Here is a 23591-nt window from a genome sequence, read left to right on the forward strand (position 1 = left end):
GGAAGGTCTCACAGCCTAAGAGATTAATATCTTTTGATACCAGTAAGTCTCTTAGCCCCAAAATAGGAACAACTCTCAGTCTCCCAGTTCATTTGTACCACGTACTCTCTTTGCAGAGGCACTCAGCAAAGTTAACGAAAATTGACTAAATGTGTGCATTTAGAGTAGATTAGTTAATCTGCATTAAATTGTGGTGCAGACACATATACTCAGAATTAAAGTGGTCTTAATTTGATTTAGTTTACTCTTAAAAGTAAGATGAACTGACATCACTAATTTATTTCACCTAAGACAATGAATAAATTGATAATGAATTCTGCTTGGTGCTGACCTTGATTAGATTTGAAGAAATAATGTAGAGTTCTCCAAGTCAGTCTCCTGAGCCTTCTGGTTCCAAATTAAAAGGTTGGGTTTTTTTTAAAAAAATCTTGAAACAGGCCCTAACATGACCTTCAATTACCTTATTTTCTTTTTTTAAAAAAATAAATATAATTGAAACTCTTCATTGCATCCAAGACCTCATGCTGATTAATGTTGTTCTAAATAATACCAGAGACTGAAGCATTATTGACTTTTTGAGAAGTACTGGTTGATTCCAAGCCTCCTTAATCTCTAACTCCTGTTTGCTGCAGTTCATTAAAGAATATATTATGTTAGGAGCTTGGCTACAATACTCTGTCTTTACATCCTCCTAAGCCTGTAAATACTTACATGTTGAAACAGCTGCCTAATGCCTGTGGATAAATGTTTACTGAATTCCCATAATGTTCTTGTTCTTTTCTAGGAAGCCCAGTGTCCTCAGTCTGTTCTTATCTGGCCCAGCTGGAACATGTCAGACTTGCTTTTTAGGCTCTAAACTTGGTCAAAGGGGAAGGATAACGGACCCACCAAATTAGTTTTGCCAGCAAAGCAGAGCTAAGTGTAGAATCATTACTGTAGAACTGGCCATTATAAACCACATAGCTCTTTTCCAGCAACTGCATTACTGCTGGTGGGTTTTGCTGGACTCCAACAGCGAAGTCTGCAAGGAAATTTAAATACTTATAGGTGCAGGGTGGTGCTAAGTGCACTAAAACCAAGTGTCACATAAGTATCCATTTATGACTGAAATGAAAAGCCTGTTTAAGACTTTCTGTTTACCAGACAGGGCCTGCCTGCACCCTGAGCTCTGCAAATTCCTTTGAGAATCTGGCCTTAACCAGATACACAGAGTGAGACTGTACTCCATGGTTTGGCATGGAGCTGTAGTAGGATACCAAATTAGATATTAAAATAGCAGGAACTATAAAAGCAGGCCATGGTGCTCCCATGGTACTTCATTCCCTGCTGCTGCAGCCTATTTTAGCTTAGAATATTAACTTATATTAGCTTATAAACCTCTGGCTTAGCTGCAGAGGTTTCTCAGCCCACCCCACCCACCTTTGTGTGACAGAGCGTACAGCTGAAGCTGAGAGGCAGAGATCTGTGGCTCAAAGCACAGCAAAGTAACGCTACTAGAAAGAAGAAAATTTAAAAGCGAGTTTGCTAGTATCTCAATTTTAATTAGGAATGCCCAGGTTTTGTTATATTATGAAGGCAATCTGAATAAAGTAAGGGCTTCACCTAGTTTTCATACAAATGTATAACAGGTTTAAATACGCTCAGCTATGAACTGTGCTTGTGTGTCAAGAGTACAGGCGTTTTTGACCCAGACAGAACAGTAGGCTTCTTGCCTTGGCCTCTGACAGAGGCAATTTGGTGCTACACAGATTGTGCCTGGTTTAGAAACAGCTACTATTAGTAGAAGCAGACAGGTTGTAAAAGCTATTGGGATCCTCAGCACAGCTTTCCCCCATTACTTATTGTAAATCCTGAATATTTAAAGTCAAACTTGGGCTCAAAAGCCAGACTGGGTCCCATATGTTTTGGATAGCCCTGATCCAACTGGGGAGCATGCCGTTCCTCCAGTAAGAAAATCTGTTGACAGCTGGCCTCTGTCACAGTTTTTCCATGCGGTGACAGAAATTAGCCATAGCCTTTGGAGGTTTCTGACACCAGAAGAATGTGGCCACCAGCAGTTGTTTGAGGAAGCCTACAGAAAGGGAGCCCAGTCAAAGCTCGAGATGGCTCAGTGATTAGCCAGAGCACCCTGGAGACCTTCCTACTACGTCTAGGATTGATTCTCAGCACATCTGGCAACTAGACTGTGCAAAGGTCACATGCAGTAATTTCCATTGCCATCAGGCCTTGCCCCAGTCACATCTTCTCCCAACAGCCCCCAGGCAACTGGAATTTTCAGTTTGTCTCATGGCTATTATTTTTCATGACTTTTTTTTTTTTTCCCCACTTTATGCCTGTGCCTAATTTTACTGTGCTACCTACTCAGTTTTAAAGAGACCTGTTCTGTGAGCAAGAAGAAGAAGACCAAACGGGAAGAAATGTCAGAGAGAAGAATTCAAGAAGAATATAAGAAACTGGGAAATGTTAGGTAAAACATACCTGCCTTCCTCAGGAATGTGCCTGTTTAGGCAGGACCACCCTCTCATCTTGCCCTCCATGTTGCCTTTGGTTCTTAAACTGTCAGCTCTTTCCCCTTCTTTCCGGGATAGGAGTAGAACTAAATGCAAAAATGAACTAAAATCAGACTTTTTTTTATTTGTGAAGCAAAAGGAAATAAATGGAAAGATTCAGGTTTATACCAGGGTGCAAAGGTCATCTGAGTCAAGGTTTGTCTCTGCCTTTGAACTAAATTATTAAAGGACCCCCTCCCCCATTCAAGCACACACTTGTTTTGGTGGATAGACGTTCACTGTTAGCAAAGGCTTTGCAGCAATCTCCCATGCCAGAAGCTGTCTGCCCTTCTCAGTTGCCCATAATCTTTATTCATGGTGGCAAAATACGTCCCTTGGAAGGATTATTTTGCAAGATTTTAATTTTTCAAAAGGGATGATACCTCATAAAACTTGTTCTTCCCAAAACGTGTTTGTGTTGTTCAACTGAAATATTGACAGATCAACAGGCTGAATACGATCAACTCTGAATCCAGACTACTGTTCAGACTGTGCCTAAATATGACAACATGCTTAATTTAAAGCAATCCTAAATGAAAACTCAGTATCCTCAAATCACCTTATATTTATTCCATGTGTTTAAAACATTTGTGCTAATTTACATTGTCATTTGCTCTTAGGCTTTCTACACTTTTAGAAAATGCAGTAGAAAGTGTTTACAGTAGAATAATAACATGAGCTTTACCTTGTTAATGCATTTAATCAGATAATAATGCAAATACAGACCAAGAATTTATAATAAGTTTCATTCAGGACTTGCACATAAATGATTGAACTGCAAATATGGAGGGATAATTTTAGCCAATTTTTTACTGGGCTTAGACGGTTCTCAGCCGGCAGCCAAATGTAAAATTCTTTAATTCAAACTAATCTTCCTTTCTATTTTCTGTATGGCTTTTATCCTTCTTTTGGAACAAATTTCTGCTTTTGTACTTCTGGAACTTGCTCTCGAGTTTTCAGACAGACCTTGGATTATATTCCTAGCTTTTTGTTTGTTTGATTGTTTGTTTTTGTTTTTTTTTTATTTTTTCTTTTATTTCTAGCTATCCTGAGATGGTGACTGGATTTTTCTTCATTCTGATGACCTTGCTTTGGTTTACTCGTGAGCCTGGCTTTGTACCAGGATGGTCATCTTTTTTTGAGAGGTAAGTAAAATTCCCTAAACAACTTGCACCAGAATATGGCCTTGCTTCTTCTGACTTTCTGCAATAATTTTTGGCTTTAATACACCATCAGCCACTTTTAACAAGGTGGTGAAAAATTAGGACTTTATTTAAAAAATAGGATTTTTTTCTTTTTAAACTACACGTGTTCACATGGTGGAAAATTGTATTCCCTTTCAATAAGCAGAGTGAATTAAGTAGAGAAAACAAAATAAATGTATTTAAAATGTAAAAAAAATAGGAGGGTCATATTTTGAAGTTACATCATTTTAGTGCATTCATAGAGAGGCTGTCACCAGAATAGACTGGAACTATAATTGAAAATAATTTTAAATATATATATATTTTGAAAAAATATTTTTTTACAAAAAGTGTATTTTTCTGAAGATAATTTTTATCAAGAAAATGTCCGTTTCCATTAAATATTACACAAAATTGTGACTGAAGCAAATATTTTTTATTTTAAATAACACCAAAACAAATAAAAGTAACTATAACACACTGCATATTTAAGAACAAGTTATTTAAACTTATATTTTCTTAACATTTCTACTGCATAAAATTATTTTAACATACCAATTTTGACAAGAAAACAATTCCTAATACTGGGATTTCCTGAGGATCTCTAGAGTTTGGTACTCCTCAAAACAGTTTTTCAGAATTAATTTTAAACATTTAATGTACAATCAATCTACAGTTCACTTCTAAAGGATCACTTGGGTTTGATGTTTCCCCAGCATGTTTACTGTTTCTTGCTTCTAATAAACACACTATTTTTCTGTACCTCCAAGTTAATAGATTTGTAAACTGAAAGGCATTTCTTATTTTTAATGGAATGTTAAAAATTGTTGAGCAGTGATTGAAGTTAGCCACAGGACTCAGTTTAAAAAAATGGGGGGGGGGGGGGGGGGGGGGAGGAAATCCAATTTGTATCCTTGACATGCAGACATATTTTTCTAGTGGGCTGTCAGTGAGATTTCAGATGAGGAAATACAACTTCATCTGCAACAATTTCCTTGGAGCCATGTACCTTGTTTGGAAATGTTTCTTTTAGTGAGGTTTTATGATAATCCCACTGTTTCTTTCCTAGGAAAGGTTACCGGACTGATGCCACTGTCTCTGTATTTCTTGGGTTTCTCCTTTTCCTGATTCCAGCAAAAAAGCCATATTTTGGAAAAAGGGGGAAGGGTGAGTAGGATGCAGCAAGAAAGAGATCTGGCCCATTTTCCAGTGACTTTAATGACATTTTCCTGTTCTCTGTAAAATATTCAGGAAGAGATTTTTATTGTGGAAGGTCAGGGTTCACCTTCCCCTCTGATACCAGCCCTTCCTGCATCAAGTCCACTCTTCTGTTGCTTTTATTCATATAGTGACATCCAGCAGATGACAAACAGGTCTTGTATCTGAGACCAGCATCTCTTCTGTGCTAACAGAGTTATCAAAATTTAAGACTGAGTTTTAGGAAAGGTTCAGATGGAGTTCCATATTGAGAACTGTAATGCAGATGTTTACAAAAGCAGCTGAAGATAAGCTCTAGTAAATAATTTGGTCACTGCTTACACAGCAGAAATAATTTATAATGTCCTAAAGTAAACATAAAAGTGGTCAGTAAATATCAGACAAAGTTCCAATTTTGCACAATGCTTCTCGCACAATCTTCTTGATATTAATAATAATTGGTATTTCACACTCACATTTGGGTAGCACTCAGTGGTATTGGTAAGTTTGCTGTGCCAGGCTTTCAGCAGTCCTGTATGAAAATAGAATTGCCTGCACAGACTCTTACGTAGAGATTGCAAATTTGTATAGATATGCTTATTTTTTTATACTGACATATATTATGCAGCATTTAGGAAAAATTATACTCTCTAACTCCTACTTCAAGAAAATACTTAGGCATCCATAAAAAATATTGTCCTCAGATAAAACCTAGGGGCATAAATCCACTTTTTCAAGCCTCATGGTCTACTGGAAAGAGAAAATGCCCTTCTTTGAGAAAATAATCACATTTTAACTCCATCTTTGCAGTCTACATGTAATTTGCACATGTGTATACACAACAGAGCACACCATTCCTCAAAAAGCCATAGAATGAAACACAGGCATTTATAATTATTCACATCAACAGAGCAGCCAAGGTAAAGTCAGGACATTTGGAATTAATATGCTGCATTTTCTGAGGCTGAGCTAAACAGAGAAATAGGTCACACACCTCTTCTTCACCGCTCTCACAGACAGTTCTCAAAATTACTATGGATATTACATTATTCCTACTAGTGTGAAAAATGTGAAGATCTTTGCAAAAAGGCCAATGTGATACTGGTCACACATGTACTTTCTTTTGATATAGGAGATGGTGAAAAGTCAACAGACATGAACACATTGGATCCCATCATTACCTGGAAGGACTTCCAGAAGACCATGCCATGGGAGATCGTAGTGTTGGTTGGAGGAGGTTATGCATTAGCAGCTGGATGCAAGGTACTGATTTAGCTTTTTACCCTCCTTCAGACAAAAATTATAAATCTGGACTTTCATCCCTTTGTATGCTCCCGAATTTGGATTTACAATGTGGATACTTTCAAATGTATACATAACCTAGTCCCAACTCCCTGCACTCAATGGACAACTAACTAACAAAAGGATGTTTAGGGCTCAGGACAATTGTGTAAGCATCTGCCATTTCAGACACTTTAGAATACCTAGATATTCCTGCAAGGCTAGCAGGCATGGCACAGGATCTGAGGGAGACCTCACACTTTCTCAACTAGCAGAGGGGGAACATCCCAGCTGCCACTGGATGCTCCTCTTTAGGCAACTGAGTCAAGCTCCTAGCGCTGACTGGCCAAACCATATGCTAGGCTTTACTGACTGTATCTACACTTAGTATAATTCATGAATACACACCTCTCTCTGCTATAGACTTCTACATGTAGACAACTAAATTTTTTTTATTTTAATCTCAAAATGAATTCTACCCAGACTGTGCAATCCTTCATCACCAAATTGCTATACTGCAGTTCTCATGCTGAAGAAAGAGGAAAGGTCATCTTTGATGCCTTTTTAATGTTATTAACTGCCAGATGTATTTCTTTGTTACTAAGGACAACTATCTATTAGGCACCGCAGTGAAATGAAATCCAATTTACTGAACAAAAGGAAAAGCAGAAAGCATTGACCTAAACTTTGGGGTTTTGCTGGTGGGATTCTCTAATGTAAACTGCCCCAAAGAGAAGAATCTGTTTCACAAACACATTAAGTAATTCTTGCCCTTCTGTCCTTTCCCCAGACCTCTGGTCTCTCTATGTGGATTGGACGCCAAATGCTGTCCCTGAGCAGCCTTCCCTACTGGGCTGTAACTCTGCTGGCCTGCGTTTTGGTGTCCCTGATAACGGAGTTTGTTAGTAATCCAGCAACCATAACTATCTTTCTGCCTATTTTATGCAGCATGGTGAGTAAAAACAACAACATTTTTAGCTTCTTGTTTGCTGACAGGCTCATGGGAATGTTTCAGGACATCAGGGTATTGCCACTCTGTTCACATGAAACCTGGTCTTAGTTCCCAAACTGCCATCCCGCAGTCTTGAGCTCAGGGAAAAATAATAAACTCGGGCAGCCAAAAGCCCATTTTAGCATCAAGAAATTTATCCAATATCTCTTCAGGGAAAATGAAAACATAGCTCCTGCACCGAGGGATTCATAGTCTTCGTACAAGAAAAGGTGACATTGCAATCAACAAGGCAGGTGATGTCCACATAAAGCTTGAGATACTCTCATCAATGTTATTTTAAATGTATGGTTCCTTAGTTAGTAGTCATCCACTCACTACTTGTAAGAAAAGACTGTACGATTGAATTTTATATCAGATTTAAATATGTTCAAGGGGGTGATCTGGTAAGTGTACTATCATTCAATACAGAAAGCAGAGATGTTTGTAAGGGACAGAAAAAATGAGAAGACTGGTGACAAAGGCAGAGGAAAGAAATACAAATTGAATTCTGTATGGGAATAGCAGTTACAGAAAACTGTCTTTTTTATTTTATGTAATGTGAAGCTTTTCATACCAAGAATGCAGGTCATTAATTGTGTTTCTCTATTATAACAACTTTACGGGACTGTCCCAAAGTACATTATGTGAGCAGCTCTGAGGTAAAAGGAAGATATGGTCAGATGAAAATAAGTAATTACATTTGTATGGATTATGAGTTCAGATCTACTTCTGCTCCATGCATAAAAAGGCTCTCCTGATGAGAAATTTAGAGCAGTAATCTACCTTCAGTAGTCTGAACTTCCATCTTAAGGCAGTCTCTCTTTTTTGATGTAAAAGTATCCTGGACACACTTCCCTTTCCAAAATGAAGTTAGCCTTGTGAATACCCTTCCCTTGCTCTCTGACATAAAACAAGGCCATAGCAATGTAAACAAAACGCGAAATTTCACCACCACTGAATGCTGCAGTGCAAGAATAATTCTCCAGACCACTGTAAAGAATATTCCAGCATCTCTGCCTTCTCACCATGCAAGCTTGGACCACAAACTAGTTTTCTTAACCACCATTCAGGAGGACTTTACATAATGATCTCGGTACCCTCAGCAACTGAAAGAATTTTGTTCTTCATGTCAAGCTGTTGTGACTTTTCTTGGATGAAGACTGAAATGGCAGTCAATGTTAAGCTCCAGAAGACACAAACAATGACATGGAGAACAAGTGGGAGAAACCGCAAAGGCAGTCTAATAGTAGCAATCTCCACCCTCCCTCAGTGTGAAATGCCTCAAAAGAAATCCCTGGAGCATGACCAGCTCCAAATTACAGCACTGCTCTACTCTAAAAAAATACCACAAAAGACTTCCACACTTAAGTTTAGAAATCAGGGAGAGGAGATTCACAGAATCTTTACATAGAGCAGAGAGGGTCCTTTCATCCTAATTGTAAGCAGCAGCTTTTATTTGTGAAGTGAAACACCCCTCTGCCTTTCTCCTTCCAGTCAGAAACCCTGCTTATCAACCCTTTATACACCCTGATTCCTGTCACCATGTGTATCTCGTTTGCGGTGATGCTGCCAGTGGGTAATCCTCCAAATGCCATTGTCTTCAGTTATGGGCACTGCCAGATTAAGGATATGGTGAGTTTTAAGATTGGGTATATCCTCCCATGCTTCCTGTCACCTCAAAACCTTGTCCTCACATCCAGCAGCCAATAATAATAATGATGATATTAGTGCTAATATAAACTCATATTGATCTGCACTGCTGTTATAAAAATGAGCTGTCAGGTTAAGAACATCCACACATCTGCTGGAGGAAATGTACATTTCTATTCTTAGTTTTTTAGGAATGTAATTGTCTGAAGAGGTATCAAAGAACAGGAGTACACAATTCTTTGCACTGACCTCTTAAGACAAGCACAGGAGAGGATGAGAAATTAGATTTATCACATAGCTCCACAGTAAGTCATGCAGTTATTGCCCTGCTGTGTGTGGTATAACTCCCCATTCTGATTATCTGATTGAGAAGTTCAAGTGACAAACTGAGCAGTTTTCCAATGAGCTGTAAGAGCCTTTGACTATCACTCCTGAATGTTCCCACAATGTACACTCCAATACATAATACTCATTGTGTGTTTTTTTGCCCTAGAAATCAGTGTACATAATTTATCACACCATATGTAAGTCAGTATACGTACATCCTATTGCCTTCTTTTTTCCCTGTTAACTGGTTTTAATCAAGTTGTCATTGGTTGTGCTCTGATTCATTTTGCTTTTGTAGGTGAAAGCTGGCCTGGGCGTAAATCTGATCGGCCTGGCTGTTGTCATGGTGGCAATCAACACCTGGGGAATTAGACTCTTCCAGCTGAATACTTTTCCAGAATGGGCAGCAGTCAGCAACATCACTAGCCAAACATAATCCTCCATGAAAGATAAGAAAAAAAATTAAAAAATGCAAGACCAAAGCAAGTTGGGATAAAATATTAAAACTACATTGCACATACGAAAGAAAGGAGAAAACTTGTGTATATGTAGAACCAAGATCCATAGCAAAACCATGAAGAAAATCCACAGGGAGGTCTTCTGCATAAGCTTTTCCATTCTGAAAATCAACAAGAGTTAAAAGGAGAGATTAATCTTGCTCTATTTTTTCCCTGGGATACCATAACTGAAATAACACTCTCCTCCAAATTCTCTGCCTATGTTTTTTTCATGCCCTAGAACAACTATGTAGGACTTGTAAAACAGGGGATATAGGACGCCAATGGCAGAAGACAAGTACAGACACACTGGTGTACTCAGTAGCCAAGTATTCAGTCCTACCATTGACTCCTACAGTGAATAAAGGGTGAGTCTTATTCACAAACCCAGAGTTTTATAAACCTACTTCTTTTAAAGGCAAATTATTATTCTTGTGAGGTGACTCATCACTGTGTTGGAAAAAAACACTTTCCTGTCTAACCACATGGCCTGGACAGAAACACAACTACCAACTACAGTATTTCAAAGGGATAACAGAGACCAACAAACAGATAGGAAGAAGTCTTCTCAGAAGGAGAATTTTTTTTTTTCCACAGCACTAGTATAAAGTTTCCAGTGTTGCAGTACTTGCAGTCTCTGCTTTGGAAGAAAGAGCTTCAGAAACAGATAGAAAGTTTTGTTCAATACCTTCTTTCCTTGTCATTGTACTGCAGCGGGGACACTGACCAGCAAAACCTTACCAGGCCAACAGGCCCATTGGTCTCCTCTCTTTGGCTGCTGTTTAGTTAGTTATGCAGTTATGATTTCCCTGACAGAGAAAGTACAATCTCATCCAAGATGGCACTCAGTGCTGCTCCATGAGTAAGAAGGGAGAGGGCTGAAGTGGAGTGGTGCTGGTCTATCTCCTCATTGTGTGCATTCACTTGAACATCACACCCACCTGCTCTCTAGCAGCCCAGGGAACAGGAACTTCAAATGTTGGAAACTGTGACGTAGAGTGGATAACTACTAAACCAAAAGGCCAATGTCTTTATAGTCTGCAAAGTGAATGCCCTGCTTTTCTGACTGGATCCCTGTGATACTCAGTAAACCTTCTCTTGTATTATGCCCTGGTTTTAATAATTTCTTTAATGTCAATGCATTTAAGTTGTTTGTTAGGATGATCGAATCTCATGTAATCATGCTCTTTATATATACACTTTAATGATTTTTTATGCTTTACATTTATAATCTAGTCTCTAGATATTAGTGGGAATATCTATTCTACAAAAATAAAATGTCAATAAAATAAATTATTCACTACTGCATATTGTGGTGCTCTATGAGAATATAAATAGGATATATTTCACCTCACAACTCACCGAGTTCTTAGGGAAGCAGTGTTGAGCAAGACGCGTTCGTTACTGCTTCTGCCAAAACAGAGGGATCCCAAAGACTTGTCTTGGAAATAAACAGATAGAGTAAAAACATAGGTTGGCAGAAGAGGAATGAAATGGTAGGGGGAAAAAATAAAACAAATCACAAAATCATGATTTAGCCCTTGTACAAAAAGCAGGAGGCAGCATCCCTTAGCAAAACCATTGCTACTCATAGTAGTTCCTGTAAACCTGGTTTTGAAAAAGCATTCCTGTGAATTAACATCTCAGTGCATTCCCATGCCCTCCTAATCCACAAAACAAGACCTCAGCCTCACTTTCTCAACGCTTCTCAACTACCCAGTCCCTGTGTTGCCCCTATCCTGAGCCTGCTGCTCTGCTGCACCCCAGCATACAAAACTCATGCCTGCCGCTGGGATCCAGATCCTCCACACCACTCCGGCTCCCCTCCTTGGGCGTTTTGTTCACAGTCCCCCAAACTCCTTTCAGCCATCTCCCCCTGCCAAGAAACTCTCTGGCTTGGTCTCTTCCCAAGGCTTCAGCTGCTCTGTGCCTTTTACTCTGCACTCATCTAATGCTTTTCACTTCACACTTCATACACCATCACCTTCAAATTGCCTAGCTGCTCAGGGACAAATCACTCCCCACCCTCCCCATACTTATTTCTTGCTCAGCTCAGCTCCCATCAGGCCTCTGCTATCCCACAGCTCTCCCAGGGGATATGAACACAGGATATTCTCATTTGCAAGAGACAAGCTGCTGGCACACTAATCAGCTTTAGGGAGATCTAGGATTACTCACAAATCAAACACAGTGGCCACCGACACTCCTTGGTAATAACACCAACAGCATTAGCTAAATGGAAATTGCTCAGTGCTGTCTTGTGCACCTCAAGCAGTATTCCTTCAGAAACATTTCCATGAGTCTCTGGCATAGTTTGTGTCTCATGAGATTGGTGCAGAGAAATTTGGAGTGGACCCGGGCAAGGAGTTTCCCCAGCAGCCTCTCCTCCTGTTTCAGTGCTCTCAGCACACTTCCATGTCCACAGCTGCTGGCACTTGTCACTGCCCTGTCCCACCAGGCATTTGCAGGAAGGCAGTGCACTGTACCAGCCTTTTTTCCATATTAGATAAGCCAGTGCATGCACCACAGCCAGATTCTACCCTTAGACATACATGTAGAATTCCCTTTATTTCACTGAAGACATAAGAACGTACCCAAGAAAGTATTTTGTGGCAGAATCTGAATATAGCAAAGGAAAATAGCAGCAGGTGAGTAACAAGCTTGGGGCTTGGAAGCTGCGCAGCTCATAGCATGACAGCAATGGGTGCTGACTGCTGCTCTGTTTTTTTTAAAAAAATAAAATAAATGGCAAGTGAACAAACAAGTGGGATATTTTCACTGGTAATTTATAGCATACTGTCACTCAGCTTCACATTTGTCTCTACCAATAACCAAAGCTGAAGTATTTTCACCAGAGAGAAGATAAGCCTGATTTCAAATTAAGTGATTTCCAGATGCTTTCAATATTCAGCACATACATCAAGTCCTAAAAATAAAAGTTCTGCTTTCAGCCCAGAATTTAAGATTCCTATCCAAAAAGTATAATCACATTAACTAGTAAGCAGTGTACTATTCTATGTTACAGTTTCATATTACATTTTACTAGAATCCTATTAAGGCTACATATATATTCTTTTCACAGTGATATAAAACCTGAACAATTTAACTGAAGTAAACTGAGGTGATATATATTGAGCAATTTTTCATTCTTTAACTGATAGACTAATATTTTGTTTCTCAGGAAAAAGAAGCAGAGCACGATAGCTGTACTTTATACTTGTACATGGGTTGTTCAGTTCTCTCTGGTTTGCAGAAAATGTGAATAATAGAATTTAAAACAGGCCCTTGTTTTTTTGTTGTTGTTTTTTTTTTTTTATACATTCATTAGTATCGTACTACTTGGGTTGCATCTTTAAACCTGAAGGTACAGTTGTCAGAGAAGGGCTCTAATTGGTGTGATGAAAGATTGCAGAACCCCTGTTTTCACACAGAAACCCAACAGTATGTTCCACTCCAGTGTTTGGGCTTACAAGATAGTAAAGTTACTAGAGTAGTTATGGTTTGAGTTGGCGATTTACAGAAATGGGGTATGTAGGTATTTTCCAGATGTATTAAAGACTAAAGCCAGAATTGACTTCGGCATGAATATCTATTCTGGGGGCAATTTATGCAATTTGTTCAACAAAGGGAAATAAATGCAAAGTCCTGTATTTGAGGAGGAATAATCCCACACACCAGTACAAGCTGGAGCCCACTAGTTGGAATGCAACTTGGTAGAAAAGCACCTGGGTGTCCTGGTAGATGAGTTGAACATGAGACAGCAATGTGCTCTTGAGGCAAAGCAATCCAACAGTACCCTGAGCTACATTAAGCACAACATCCTCCACAGGCTGAGGGAGGAGGTGATGCTTCCCCTCCTACCCCTGCTGAAATACATCTGGACTGCTATGTCCGGTTTTGGGCTCCCCAGTACAAGAGGCACATGGGCATACTAGAACAAGTCCTGTCCAAGGGCCACGAAGACCAAAGGGTGCATCACGCACCATGAGACAAGGGGTTGTAGTTCTGTGACATAAAATGGCACCACTGCACATTCATGTTAGTTCTGTGAGGTAAATCCACTGTCTTTATTTGAGCTCTGGTGCCCAGTAGGCTAATGATTAGCTTTGCTATCTGGCGTTTTGTGATTTTCAGTATTAATCCTTTACTGTATTCAATGGAATATAGTCTACAGGAGCCTTAGGGCAGCATTTCCCATCACAAGATAGTAAGTCTCAAGCCACAGCAAATATTTGATTAGTAGCTCATATATTCCTTTACCTCCCTTCTGCGTTGAACCTTCAGCTCCTAGGACATGTCTCAAAAGAATCAATACATGAAAGTGAATACAACCGCTTTTAGTAAAGGAAGGAAGATGGCATATTTTAGGTGGAAATTCCAGCTATCCACACAGGCATTTTGAACATGCAGGAATTCACAGTACCCACTGTAAGCGGGAAACTTGCTCCTGGATATCTTGAAGGTGCATGCATCCTTTGTGACCTGCTATGACACCACTGCAACCAAAGCCCTCTGAGCCTTCAGACGTAACATCTGCACCAAGCAGATCTCTGTGTACTTTCTGCCCTCTGAAACACAAGGTTAACCTCTAGTATCCTCTAGGATAGCCTCAGGCTGAATCACTTAGGTAAAATGTGTCATACAGTAGTTGTAAAGTCCACAAGAACTCTGTTACAATGCTATACAGCTCTCCAGCTTACAATGTGGGGCAAAAAAGACAGCTTGAGCTAAAATGGGAAGTGTTACAAACTGTGAAACGTTTGTCCTATCTTTAATATTAATGAGCATATACTGTTTCTACAGCACTACAGCTGGCTGTAGCTGGTTCACTTCATAATCTGTCAGGGAAAAAAAATAAAATCCTAACATCTGCTTGGAATGCTCAGCTGAAAGTTTCAGCTCCAAATAACACTTTGAGTAACACAGGCCTGTTTGGCAACAAATAGAGATTGCAAATATTACTTCCTTTCTTGTCTCTGTATAAAGGGAAGAACATAAAGCATGTTTGAGGAAAGAAATAATCCAATTTTGAACATTACCATAATTTTATATGACAGGCAAAGAAATATGGATGGGTTAGAGCCAGCATTGAACTCTGCTCAAAAATAGGAAAGAAAGAAATGGGGATGGGGGGGGTGGGGGCAGAGCAGGAAGCCAAGTTCACCACATTCATGAAAGCATTAGAACAGCTGTACAGAGCTGTCTCGCTCTATGGAAAAGTTTGTGGGTGTGTAAGACAGTTCCTTCAATCTGGTCTGAAGTCTAGGAAAGCCAATGGCAACGCCTTTCAAAGACCAGAGCGTACACTACTGCTTCAGTACAACAGCTGTACTTTGGGAACTCCCTTCACCAAGCGCACTCTTAGCATCTTCTACACATACTGCTACCACTGTGCTTCTGGTAGCTAATGTTAGGTAGCACAAATAATTTCTCCCTGTTCAAGTTTTTTGAGTGTTCACTACAGGGAGAGTTGGTAGCATAGCTAGTAAGATTGTGGTTTTTAAACTTGTCAAATATTCATCAGTAAAGACTGAAAGTTTTTATGTTTAGCTACACATTTCAGGGCAGATGGTAAAAGGAAGAATGGGAAATTACAGGTGAAGTATTTCTCATACAGGTATATATACATACATTGCTTAAAAAGGAGAATCTTTAGATGAGATATACTTTCCTCAGTTGCAGAACCGCATTGTAGAACAACTCTGCCACCACCAAACTTTAGTAAAGGAAGCAAAAGTTTGGTGTAAGATACTCTGAAAATCTGTCTTTGCCAATTCAGTGAAAACTCCTAAGCCTGGAATCCACCTCGATGTATCCAAATTAAAAGCTTTGGGGTGGAGGGTGAAAATTACAATGGGTACATGGGGAGCCCTGTACTTGAGAGCTTTCATGTTATGTTTATCTCAGAGAGCACAGTCCACCGTGTCTACGGAGCAAAACAGTTACTGCCAAAAGCTTGTGGTATCTTCCCTCCAAATACCTCTAGGCCAGTCTCATGGACTAAACATCCATTAGAGATCAAAGCACATCTTCTGATTTAGTCTCTTCTGAAAGGAATCCAGTCCATGTGCTCTACAGTTTTCCTATAATGACAATGAAAACATGGTAAAAGGGCAATTCACTTTGAAGGCACCATCCTTACCCTAACTAAAACACTACCGGTGAAGCACTCTAGGTGTGCTTTAATCAAGAGCCTGAAAGAGTAGAGAAGGTCATTCTCTGTGCTTGTTCCTCCTGCTTGTTCATAGCAGTCCATCACCAGGCATTGTTAATAAAAGCAAGGAGAGTATCTTTCTGGTGCTTTTCTCTGTCCTTCACAGCCTGTCTGTCAGGACAGACTGTCAAGAGGACTCAGTGATTTAAGCCACCTTACAGAGTTGATAGATCTCATCTATTTTACAGAAAAAAAATATTAAATTTTATTTGATAGACTGTTGAATTAATAAAACTTACATCTATTCAAATTATGGCAATATTTTCTTCAGAATTTACAAAAGAATTTCTGCACAACTATGGTTTCCAAATGCAGACTGGTTTTCATCCAAAGAAATTAGGACACCGCTACAATATATGTATTTTCTCACACACCAGGGTTTTCAGTGGCACAGTGGCAGCAATGGGTGAAGAGCGTACCAGACAACAAGGGAGACCAGCAGATCAATGGTTCTAATTCTAAGAAAATACATGGTAGACAACTGAAACAAATTGCAACGGCAGTGGGCTGAAGACCATGCACAGGAATGAGGAAGTAATGACAATACCAGACTTACTTGATAGAAATACTGAGCTCTAGTCCTTGTTCCACAACAAGTAGCAATAAAAAAGCATACTTAGAACAATTACACATATTGGGTCATTAAGTAAGTAAATAAAGTGAATGGTTTGGATTCACAATTTAACTGCTGACCTCCATGTGCCCCAATTACCACATACGGAAGATAACTCTTCTCTCCCCCATCCTCCCCAGTGCTCCAGAGACATCCTCAAGCAACCAAGCAGAAGGGAAAGATGAAGAGACAATAATAGAAGAAACCATAAATTTAAAACATAGGTTAAAGTTGATGGCCTTTTACGCTTTTTAAAATCAGCCATGTTTGTGCAAAGTCTACACTGCTGGAAGTGATGATTTAACATAATGGAAAAGGCAGGAGCTCCCCACTTCCCCCCAGGTTTATAGTTTGACAAATGAGCTTTCCCCATCTCCAATAATGGAACGCAGATCTGGAGGACAGTGAAGTATCACTGCTCACAACAAATGACAAGAAACCCTGAAAGTTACTTTTCTATGCATTTAATTTCTTCTGCGATGTTCTAAGACCTAGGGTTTTACGAAGTGTGAGGTATACATAGTAACAGGACTAAGAGGACTCCAGTTTGGTCAGGTAAAAATGGGTTACAAAATATTAGGAAAAGCAATAACAAAAATTACAAGTGATCTTATCCAGTCGCATATCAGCTGCAAATCCAAATTCTGAAACCCTTGAAAATCAGTCCCAGGAAAAGTTCACGGCTGCTCTTTCCAAAGAAGGACTTTCCAGTTCTAGGAGACTAAAAGTGGTGGAACCTCCCATGCCAACCCTCTACTTGATCTTTGTTGCCTGAAAGGTAAATTGCATTCTTGATGCACACACAGAGATGACCTGGGTAACACTGCTCTCTTAGGACTTGTCGCTGGGAGGTTTCTTCTTAGCTTCCACATCCTTCTTGAAATCTTCAAGCTTCTTTGCAATGTTAGGAATCTTTAAAGACAAAACAACAAAAAAACCAAAAAACCCACAGAAATTAACAAAAACTCCTCAGCTACATGAGCTTCAGCAGGAAAGACAATACTATAAACACAGCAAGAAATTCTATGAAGTTTAAACTGGTTTCTAGAAGATACTTGCTTCCAGGATGTTACCTTGCACAGAGGTTAAAAACAAAGCAATATCAAGCAAACAGCTGACAAAAACACTTCACATGAGGCTTCAGGAGATATTTTAGATTGTTAAGACTAAAAGTCAACCAGTAGGAACAGGAGGAAAAAAAATGTCACTTTACAGGAAATTTATTAAGACCAGTCTGGCTTCCCCACTGAAAGATGACAGACTGCCAAGAATAAGCCAATTTAAACACTGATGCACAAACTTTAATAATGACTTTTTGAGGGAAAATTAGATTGTACTATACTCATCACAAACTAAGAGAAAAAATAGGTTCAAGAGCAGCAAATATGTTCTCAAGAAATTTATGAAGAAATACTTCTCCTGGTCCACCTTTGGGAACCAAACTTCCCCACTTGGGAATTCTACTACATTGCAAATTGGTGACCTTTTGCAGTTTCACACTTGAATGAAAATTCAATTTACTGCTCGTGAATTTCAAAACTTCAGCTCTCCCATGCAAATAAAAGCATTTTAAAAAAATAATCCAACAGTAAATTTTGACAACTTTTTAAAAAATAGCAGCAACTTTAAAGAGCAAGGAATAGTTTATCTCATTACTCTAGCTAAAACAGGGAATTGACAACACTGGATTTCACAAGCTAACTGATTAAAATGAAAAGAAAGCAAAGTTCCCCTTGGTATAATTGTGAAAAAAAAATCATGGGGTTTTACTTCGTATGTAACCTGACCACAGAGCAGAAGTGAATCCCAACAGACTGGATGGTTTGGGCTAATAGTACAGGTAGCATCCTAAGTTTTTCTCTTACCTTCCCTTTCAAAGTTAAGCTCTGTTTGTGCAAACAAAATTAAGAGCCCAGCCTGCAACATGCCTGACATTTAAGCTAAACCAAGAGAATTCCACTGCTGTCAAGAGAACCCTCCATGTGTTTATAACTAAGCACATGTGTGTACAGCTGCAGAATTAGGACCTCATTATGACATGTTTATCTTAGATGTCATTTAAAACAAATCATCTTCAATACCAGCAATAAAATGACCACGTTCATCCTGCAAGTCAGTGTTACCTTCCCAGGGAACCACTTCCTGCAAATCAAAAGCATGTCCCCCTCTTGTGGCAATACTTTATTAGTGCTGCCAAAAAAACCCACTATACCATGCTTACAATCCATATTGATACACCCAAATATATTCTTATGGTTACATTTTCATAATACTGTTAAAACATATATTGGAAAGAAACACCAAATTTTTATTAGTACTCCTACAGGAGTGCTGACATGAAGCATCACAACAGTTTGTGCATGACCAAGAAGCTAAAAATAAGAATTCTGAAAGCGACATGACTTCAATACTGAAGATGAGAGGAAAGCAAAACACTTCTTCGGAGATTTGAGCCTCAACAGCTTTGCTTTTTTAAACTAGTCTAATACAGTTTGCATAAGAAAGGAAAAAACTTAATGTTAAATTTTATTAACTCCTCTAGCCTGTAAAAAGCTAAGTGGCACTGCTCTTAAAAGGGATTCTGCTGACCACTGAAATTAAAAGCTTGTATTGAAGACTCAGCTCTAAATCTGCTCTAACTCTCACAGTGAAAAACCTCTGTTCACAGTGAGAACTCAGGAAAGGAAGTTCACTCTCTTCTCACTGTGAGAAAAAGAGGAAAGAGACTGTAGCTCAACACGCTGTTTGAAGTAGGAGCACATGCTGAATTTTCCACAAAAGCTGGCAAAACTTACTTTCATTATTGGTACAGGAGACAAATTTCAGATGCTCTGAAGGATTTTTAAGTAACAAACAGGTGTAGTGAGTGGAGAACACTGTAAGCAGACAGTCCGATATAACCCATAAACAGGTGCTAAACCTTTTCTGTTTCTCCTGTCTCTACCTGTGTAGATACCTATTTACCATACCTGTGCTCTAGGGCCCTAACACCAGTAAAGGCTATAAGCATTACTCCTTCACAGGGAAGATGTCAGAGGTACATGTTTGGTTCCATTTACACTCAAGTTCACCTGTAACTCAAGTCAGATCTGCACTGTGTTTAAATAAACCATCAAAATAAAAACTGATTCAGTTCCAACTGAGAGAAAACAGCCTTATATCTTCAGTTCAGAATAGGTTTAACTCTGAGAATACAAGGATACTCACATCATAGTTCTGAGCCAGATACATCCCAACCACATTGCCAAGAGTAAAACCAAGCTAAAAAGGGAGAGAAGAATAGTTAACGAATGTGCTTTTGATGGAAGGATGTTAACATAAAATTTAAAAAAAATAATATTGCAAGTCATGTAGACTAATGATTTTCAATTCCACTTCTACTTAATTTCTCACCTTTCCTCCAGAGAGGTGCATTTTAACCATCTTCCTCACTAGGAAATCCTTGTCATCATTTCCAAAATACAGCACAGTTGTGTTGTCAATATACATATCCAAGACTATTTGGATCACTTTTGTAAAGTTCTCTGCATACCCACAAAGGCAGCAACTCTGATAAAAATGGGTGAGATAGCAGCACAAACCTACATAACACATATCTCTTGGTCCATGCCTGTAAAGCCTCAAGAAACACCCCACTAGAATAACACTCCGTGCTGGGAAGGGACACACATATACAAAGACATAACACAATAATATACAGTAAAAAAAAAAAAAGTTCACAAGCTTGAAAGTCAGAACTCTTGAAAGTCAGGCTTTGACTGCAAAAAGATCCCAGTCTCACCTTAAAATGCTTAAAAATAGAGCTTCTCCATCAACTTAAACTGATGAAAGTTCTCTTCTGCAACAATTAACAGCTGTTCACCTCCAGACCCTTCTGACCCCAAAAGATTAGTTTTCAGCCAAATCCACTCTGATCGTAAGGCAGGAAAACACTGTTGGTTGGAAGCAGGGCACAACCTCTCTTGACAATTTTGCAAACTAGTAGCTGCTGAAGAGTGTCTGTGAAAATGCATGCTGGAAGGAGAGCAAGATTAAAACAGAAGCACAGTTCCTGGCCTAGACCTTGCTTGCCAGCTGAGGAAAATCTTCAAGTGTAACAACACTTTTGGGGTGAAAGAAATTCCTCTTTTCAGACAGGGGATGAGATTTTCATTCACCAATTCCCCAAGACCCTAAATTTTATTTTGATATTTGTATTTCATAAGAAGTACATCCTGTACTATGAAAGCTCATTTGACTATTTTGGAAGGACGCTACTAATATTGTGCCTTCATTCATAGTCAGTAGACAAATCACTCTGACAGATGAGGTCAGTTTAATAATTTAAGAAAATTATTATAGCTTATGGTCACTGCTGTCAAAATAAGAATATTTTAAAAAAATAAAACCACTGTTTACAATAATAACTTTGCCATCACATACTGACTAGACATCTTTTCCATGCCAAAAGCAGGATATACGGTATGGCTCATATTTTCAGTGATTCAGACTCCATAAGCATCACCAGTTAAAAGCTTTAGAAAACTAAAATTGGTTGAAAACTGTCAAATGAACCATAACTGCCAATTACTTCAGTATATTCTTAAACAGATTTTTAGTCTTATACTTTGCTTACCATTACTTTTTCTAGGAGCTTAAACAATTTAAAGAAAAAGTAGAGTTCTTTTTGTGTACACTACACTGGTTATCATTTGCTCTTGTAGTTTCAATTATCAGTTAAAGTAGTACTCTGGGAGATATTAAAAATATTACACTGATGTAAACCAGACTTGTGCTTCCTCTTAATGCAGAGCATCATTCCAGCAAGAGAATTTCCTCTATCTTTAGCAGCGTCTGAGAACTCACTTGAAAACACAAACAAGGTCCTTGTTTATTAGCCGTCTCCTAGGCTTTCACCCTACAAAAGGTAGGATAAGACAACTTTTTTCTGAAGATGGGACAACTATCATATTCTGCTGTGTGATAAACCTTATTTGGTACAGAGCAGTGAGATCAGTACTCCCTTTAAAGGTACCCCTTTACTGAAAAGTCTAGCACTGCATTCAAGAGCAGTCTACCCAGTTATGTACACTCAAGCAGTGTGAAAAAATTCACTATTTAGACTTCAATCATGTGGAAAGTAAAGAATATAGCCAATTAAAACGTGCATGTTGACTAAAGACAACAGGGCGAATGAGAGTTTGGGGTCTTCCAGTTTCTACCCAGCATTTCAAGTCACACTTTAAAAAAATGTTTATTTAATACTTGGGACAGCAAAAATACAAGGTTTGTGAGATTATCCCTTTATCTCCTTGCTACAGCCCTAACAAGGGGCAGCAAGAGTCTACACCCAAAGAAGGAAGAAACACAGAATTAGTGTATCTTTTTTCTAACCTTCAGGTGCTAATCAAGAAATCGTAATTAATATCTAGCAACAAAAGATTAGTAGCAAGCAGTGGAGTTGATAAACACAGAAACTTCGAGAGTGGCTAAGCGTATATACCCTCACTGTTTTCACCAGAGCGGACAGAGACTGTAAACAGCTACAGAAATTACGGAGGCTTTCATACTTGTTGCTCCAAAGTTGAGATAAGAAATAGGCCTCATTTATTAATTTCATAAAACCACAGAGACTCTCCCAACTTACAACAGGCCATCTCTTCTTGCTCTGTATCAACAAGTGAAATTTATTAGCCAGCTGAATTACAGTTCCCCCAACAAAAGTACTTACTGGGACATACCTGAACACAACCAAAAGCCTGAAGTATCCCTCACGTCACTAGAACGAAAACCAGGAGGCTGTTTCCATGCTTTGCTATAGCAGGAAACACCATCTTTTTGGTCAGGTAATTTATTTCCACACTGGGCAGTAAAAATACCAGCATTGATCAAGTATTTAATGAAGAGTAGCCAAGCATCCAACGTCAGGCCCCCAGAAGAGTTTAGGGGAACATATAGAAAGGACTGTTAGAAACGTACAAAAATATTCAGTCTAATTCTGTTGTTCTTAAGAGGATTTAATGAAAGGCAGTGATGAAACGTGACCCCTGCCTTGACTTCTATATATAAAAAGCCCGCATCTCCAGCGATAAATGATTTAAGGGTGCACACAGCAGCACGGCCCGAGCCCCGCTCTCCCGTAACGGGGAGGCACGTACGGCAACACAAAGGAACTCCAGCGGCAGGGAGGGCACAACCGTGAGCAAGCAAAACCTGCTGAGTCTCCAAGGCAAACTAGGGGCACACCTGGGAGAAAAAAGCAGGCAGGAACTTCATTTTCGGAGCAGTTTTAAGGTTTTACGCGTCGTTTTAAGGCATCGTTCGGCGGGGAGCTGGGACAAAGCGAGCGGGTGCCCAAAGGCGCGGCGGGGCGACTCAAGGGGTCCGGGCGGGACTGAAGGAGCCGGAGCGGGGCCGCAGCCGCCCGCAAAGGGATGCCGCGCTGCCGGGGAGCCAGAACCAGGCGCAGTCGCCCCTCTGAGACGGGCTCACGGCCAGGGGGGCGAGTGACGCCCCGGGGCAGGAGCACCCAAGGCGGCTGAAGGGGGAGGCCGCCGCCAGCCCTCCAGGCAGGGCAGCGCGGCAGGGGTTGGCCGCCACTCTCCGGCCCCCCCGGGAGCGCGGGTGCGGGCGGTGACGGCACACAGCGGCTTTTCCTCCCGCCGCCGAGGCGCGCACCCACCGCCGCCCCGCCCGCCTCGCTCCGCCGCCAAATGGCGGCATCGCCGCCGCCCCGCGGAGCCTTACCAAGAACTGCAGCATGGCGCCCGCCTCGCTGCTTCCCTCCCTGCCCACCAGCTGGGGAAGTCAGGCGGGCGGCAGCAGCTCCTCTTCCGGGTGCCGGCCCGCCCTCACCGCGGGGAGGGGTGCGCCCAGCGCCGCCCGCCCGCGCCCATGGGCGGCCCCGGCTCCACCAGGCCCCGGGCCGGGACCCACCCGCTGGGGGGGGGGGGGGGCGCTGCCGCCCGCTCCCTGCTGCTTGGTGCGGGGCAGAAGCACGCAAGGGTGGCGGCGGTCCCGCTTCTTAAGGCCTCCCTCCCGCTGCACGGGGAGGCGTCTGGTGCCGGCCAGCCGAGCCCGCCGCTCCCGAGGGGCGTTAAATGAGAGTT

At 40.4% G+C, this 23591-nt stretch overlaps 2 protein-coding genes across 2 annotated transcripts in view; one reads left to right on the forward strand and one right to left on the reverse strand.

The window, feature by feature from the left end:
- Positions 1-13302, forward strand: part of SLC13A4 (solute carrier family 13 member 4) — a 30388-nt gene extending 17086 nt beyond the window's left edge. Inside the window, exons 10-16 of the mRNA XM_005241779.3 lie at positions 2366-2467; positions 3593-3694; positions 4803-4900; positions 6063-6193; positions 7002-7163; positions 8697-8834; positions 9478-13302. Of these exons, the coding sequence (XP_005241836.2) occupies positions 2366-2467; positions 3593-3694; positions 4803-4900; positions 6063-6193; positions 7002-7163; positions 8697-8834; positions 9478-9615 (871 nt within the window). The 3' untranslated portion in view covers positions 9616-13302. The remainder of the gene's footprint in view (positions 1-2365; positions 2468-3592; positions 3695-4802; positions 4901-6062; positions 6194-7001; positions 7164-8696; positions 8835-9477) is intronic.
- A 3649-nt stretch (positions 13303-16951) lies between these two features.
- On the reverse strand, positions 16952-23385 carry STMP1 (short transmembrane mitochondrial protein 1). The gene is made up of 3 exons (XM_055808119.1): positions 23230-23385; positions 19711-19764; positions 16952-17415 (listed from the first exon to the last, which is right to left on the reverse strand). Exons 1-3 carry the CDS (start codon positions 23242-23244, stop codon positions 17335-17337), a joined length of 150 nt encoding a protein of 49 aa, XP_055664094.1. The 5' UTR covers positions 23245-23385; the 3' UTR covers positions 16952-17334.
- Positions 23386-23591: the final 206 nt, after the last annotated feature.

The sequence above is a fragment of the Falco peregrinus genome, chromosome 6 (genome assembly GCF_023634155.1).
Source record: "Falco peregrinus isolate bFalPer1 chromosome 6, bFalPer1.pri, whole genome shotgun sequence".
Taxonomy (NCBI): Eukaryota; Metazoa; Chordata; class Aves; order Falconiformes; family Falconidae; genus Falco; species Falco peregrinus.

Bases quoted from the DNA above. Each gene is read 5' to 3' on its own strand.
- STMP1 (XM_055808119.1), bottom strand. The intron at 17,416-19,710 runs GTGAGTATCCTT...TTGTCTTTAAAG, and splicing joins ATCTGGCTCAGAACTATGAT to ATTCCTAACATTGCAAAGAA.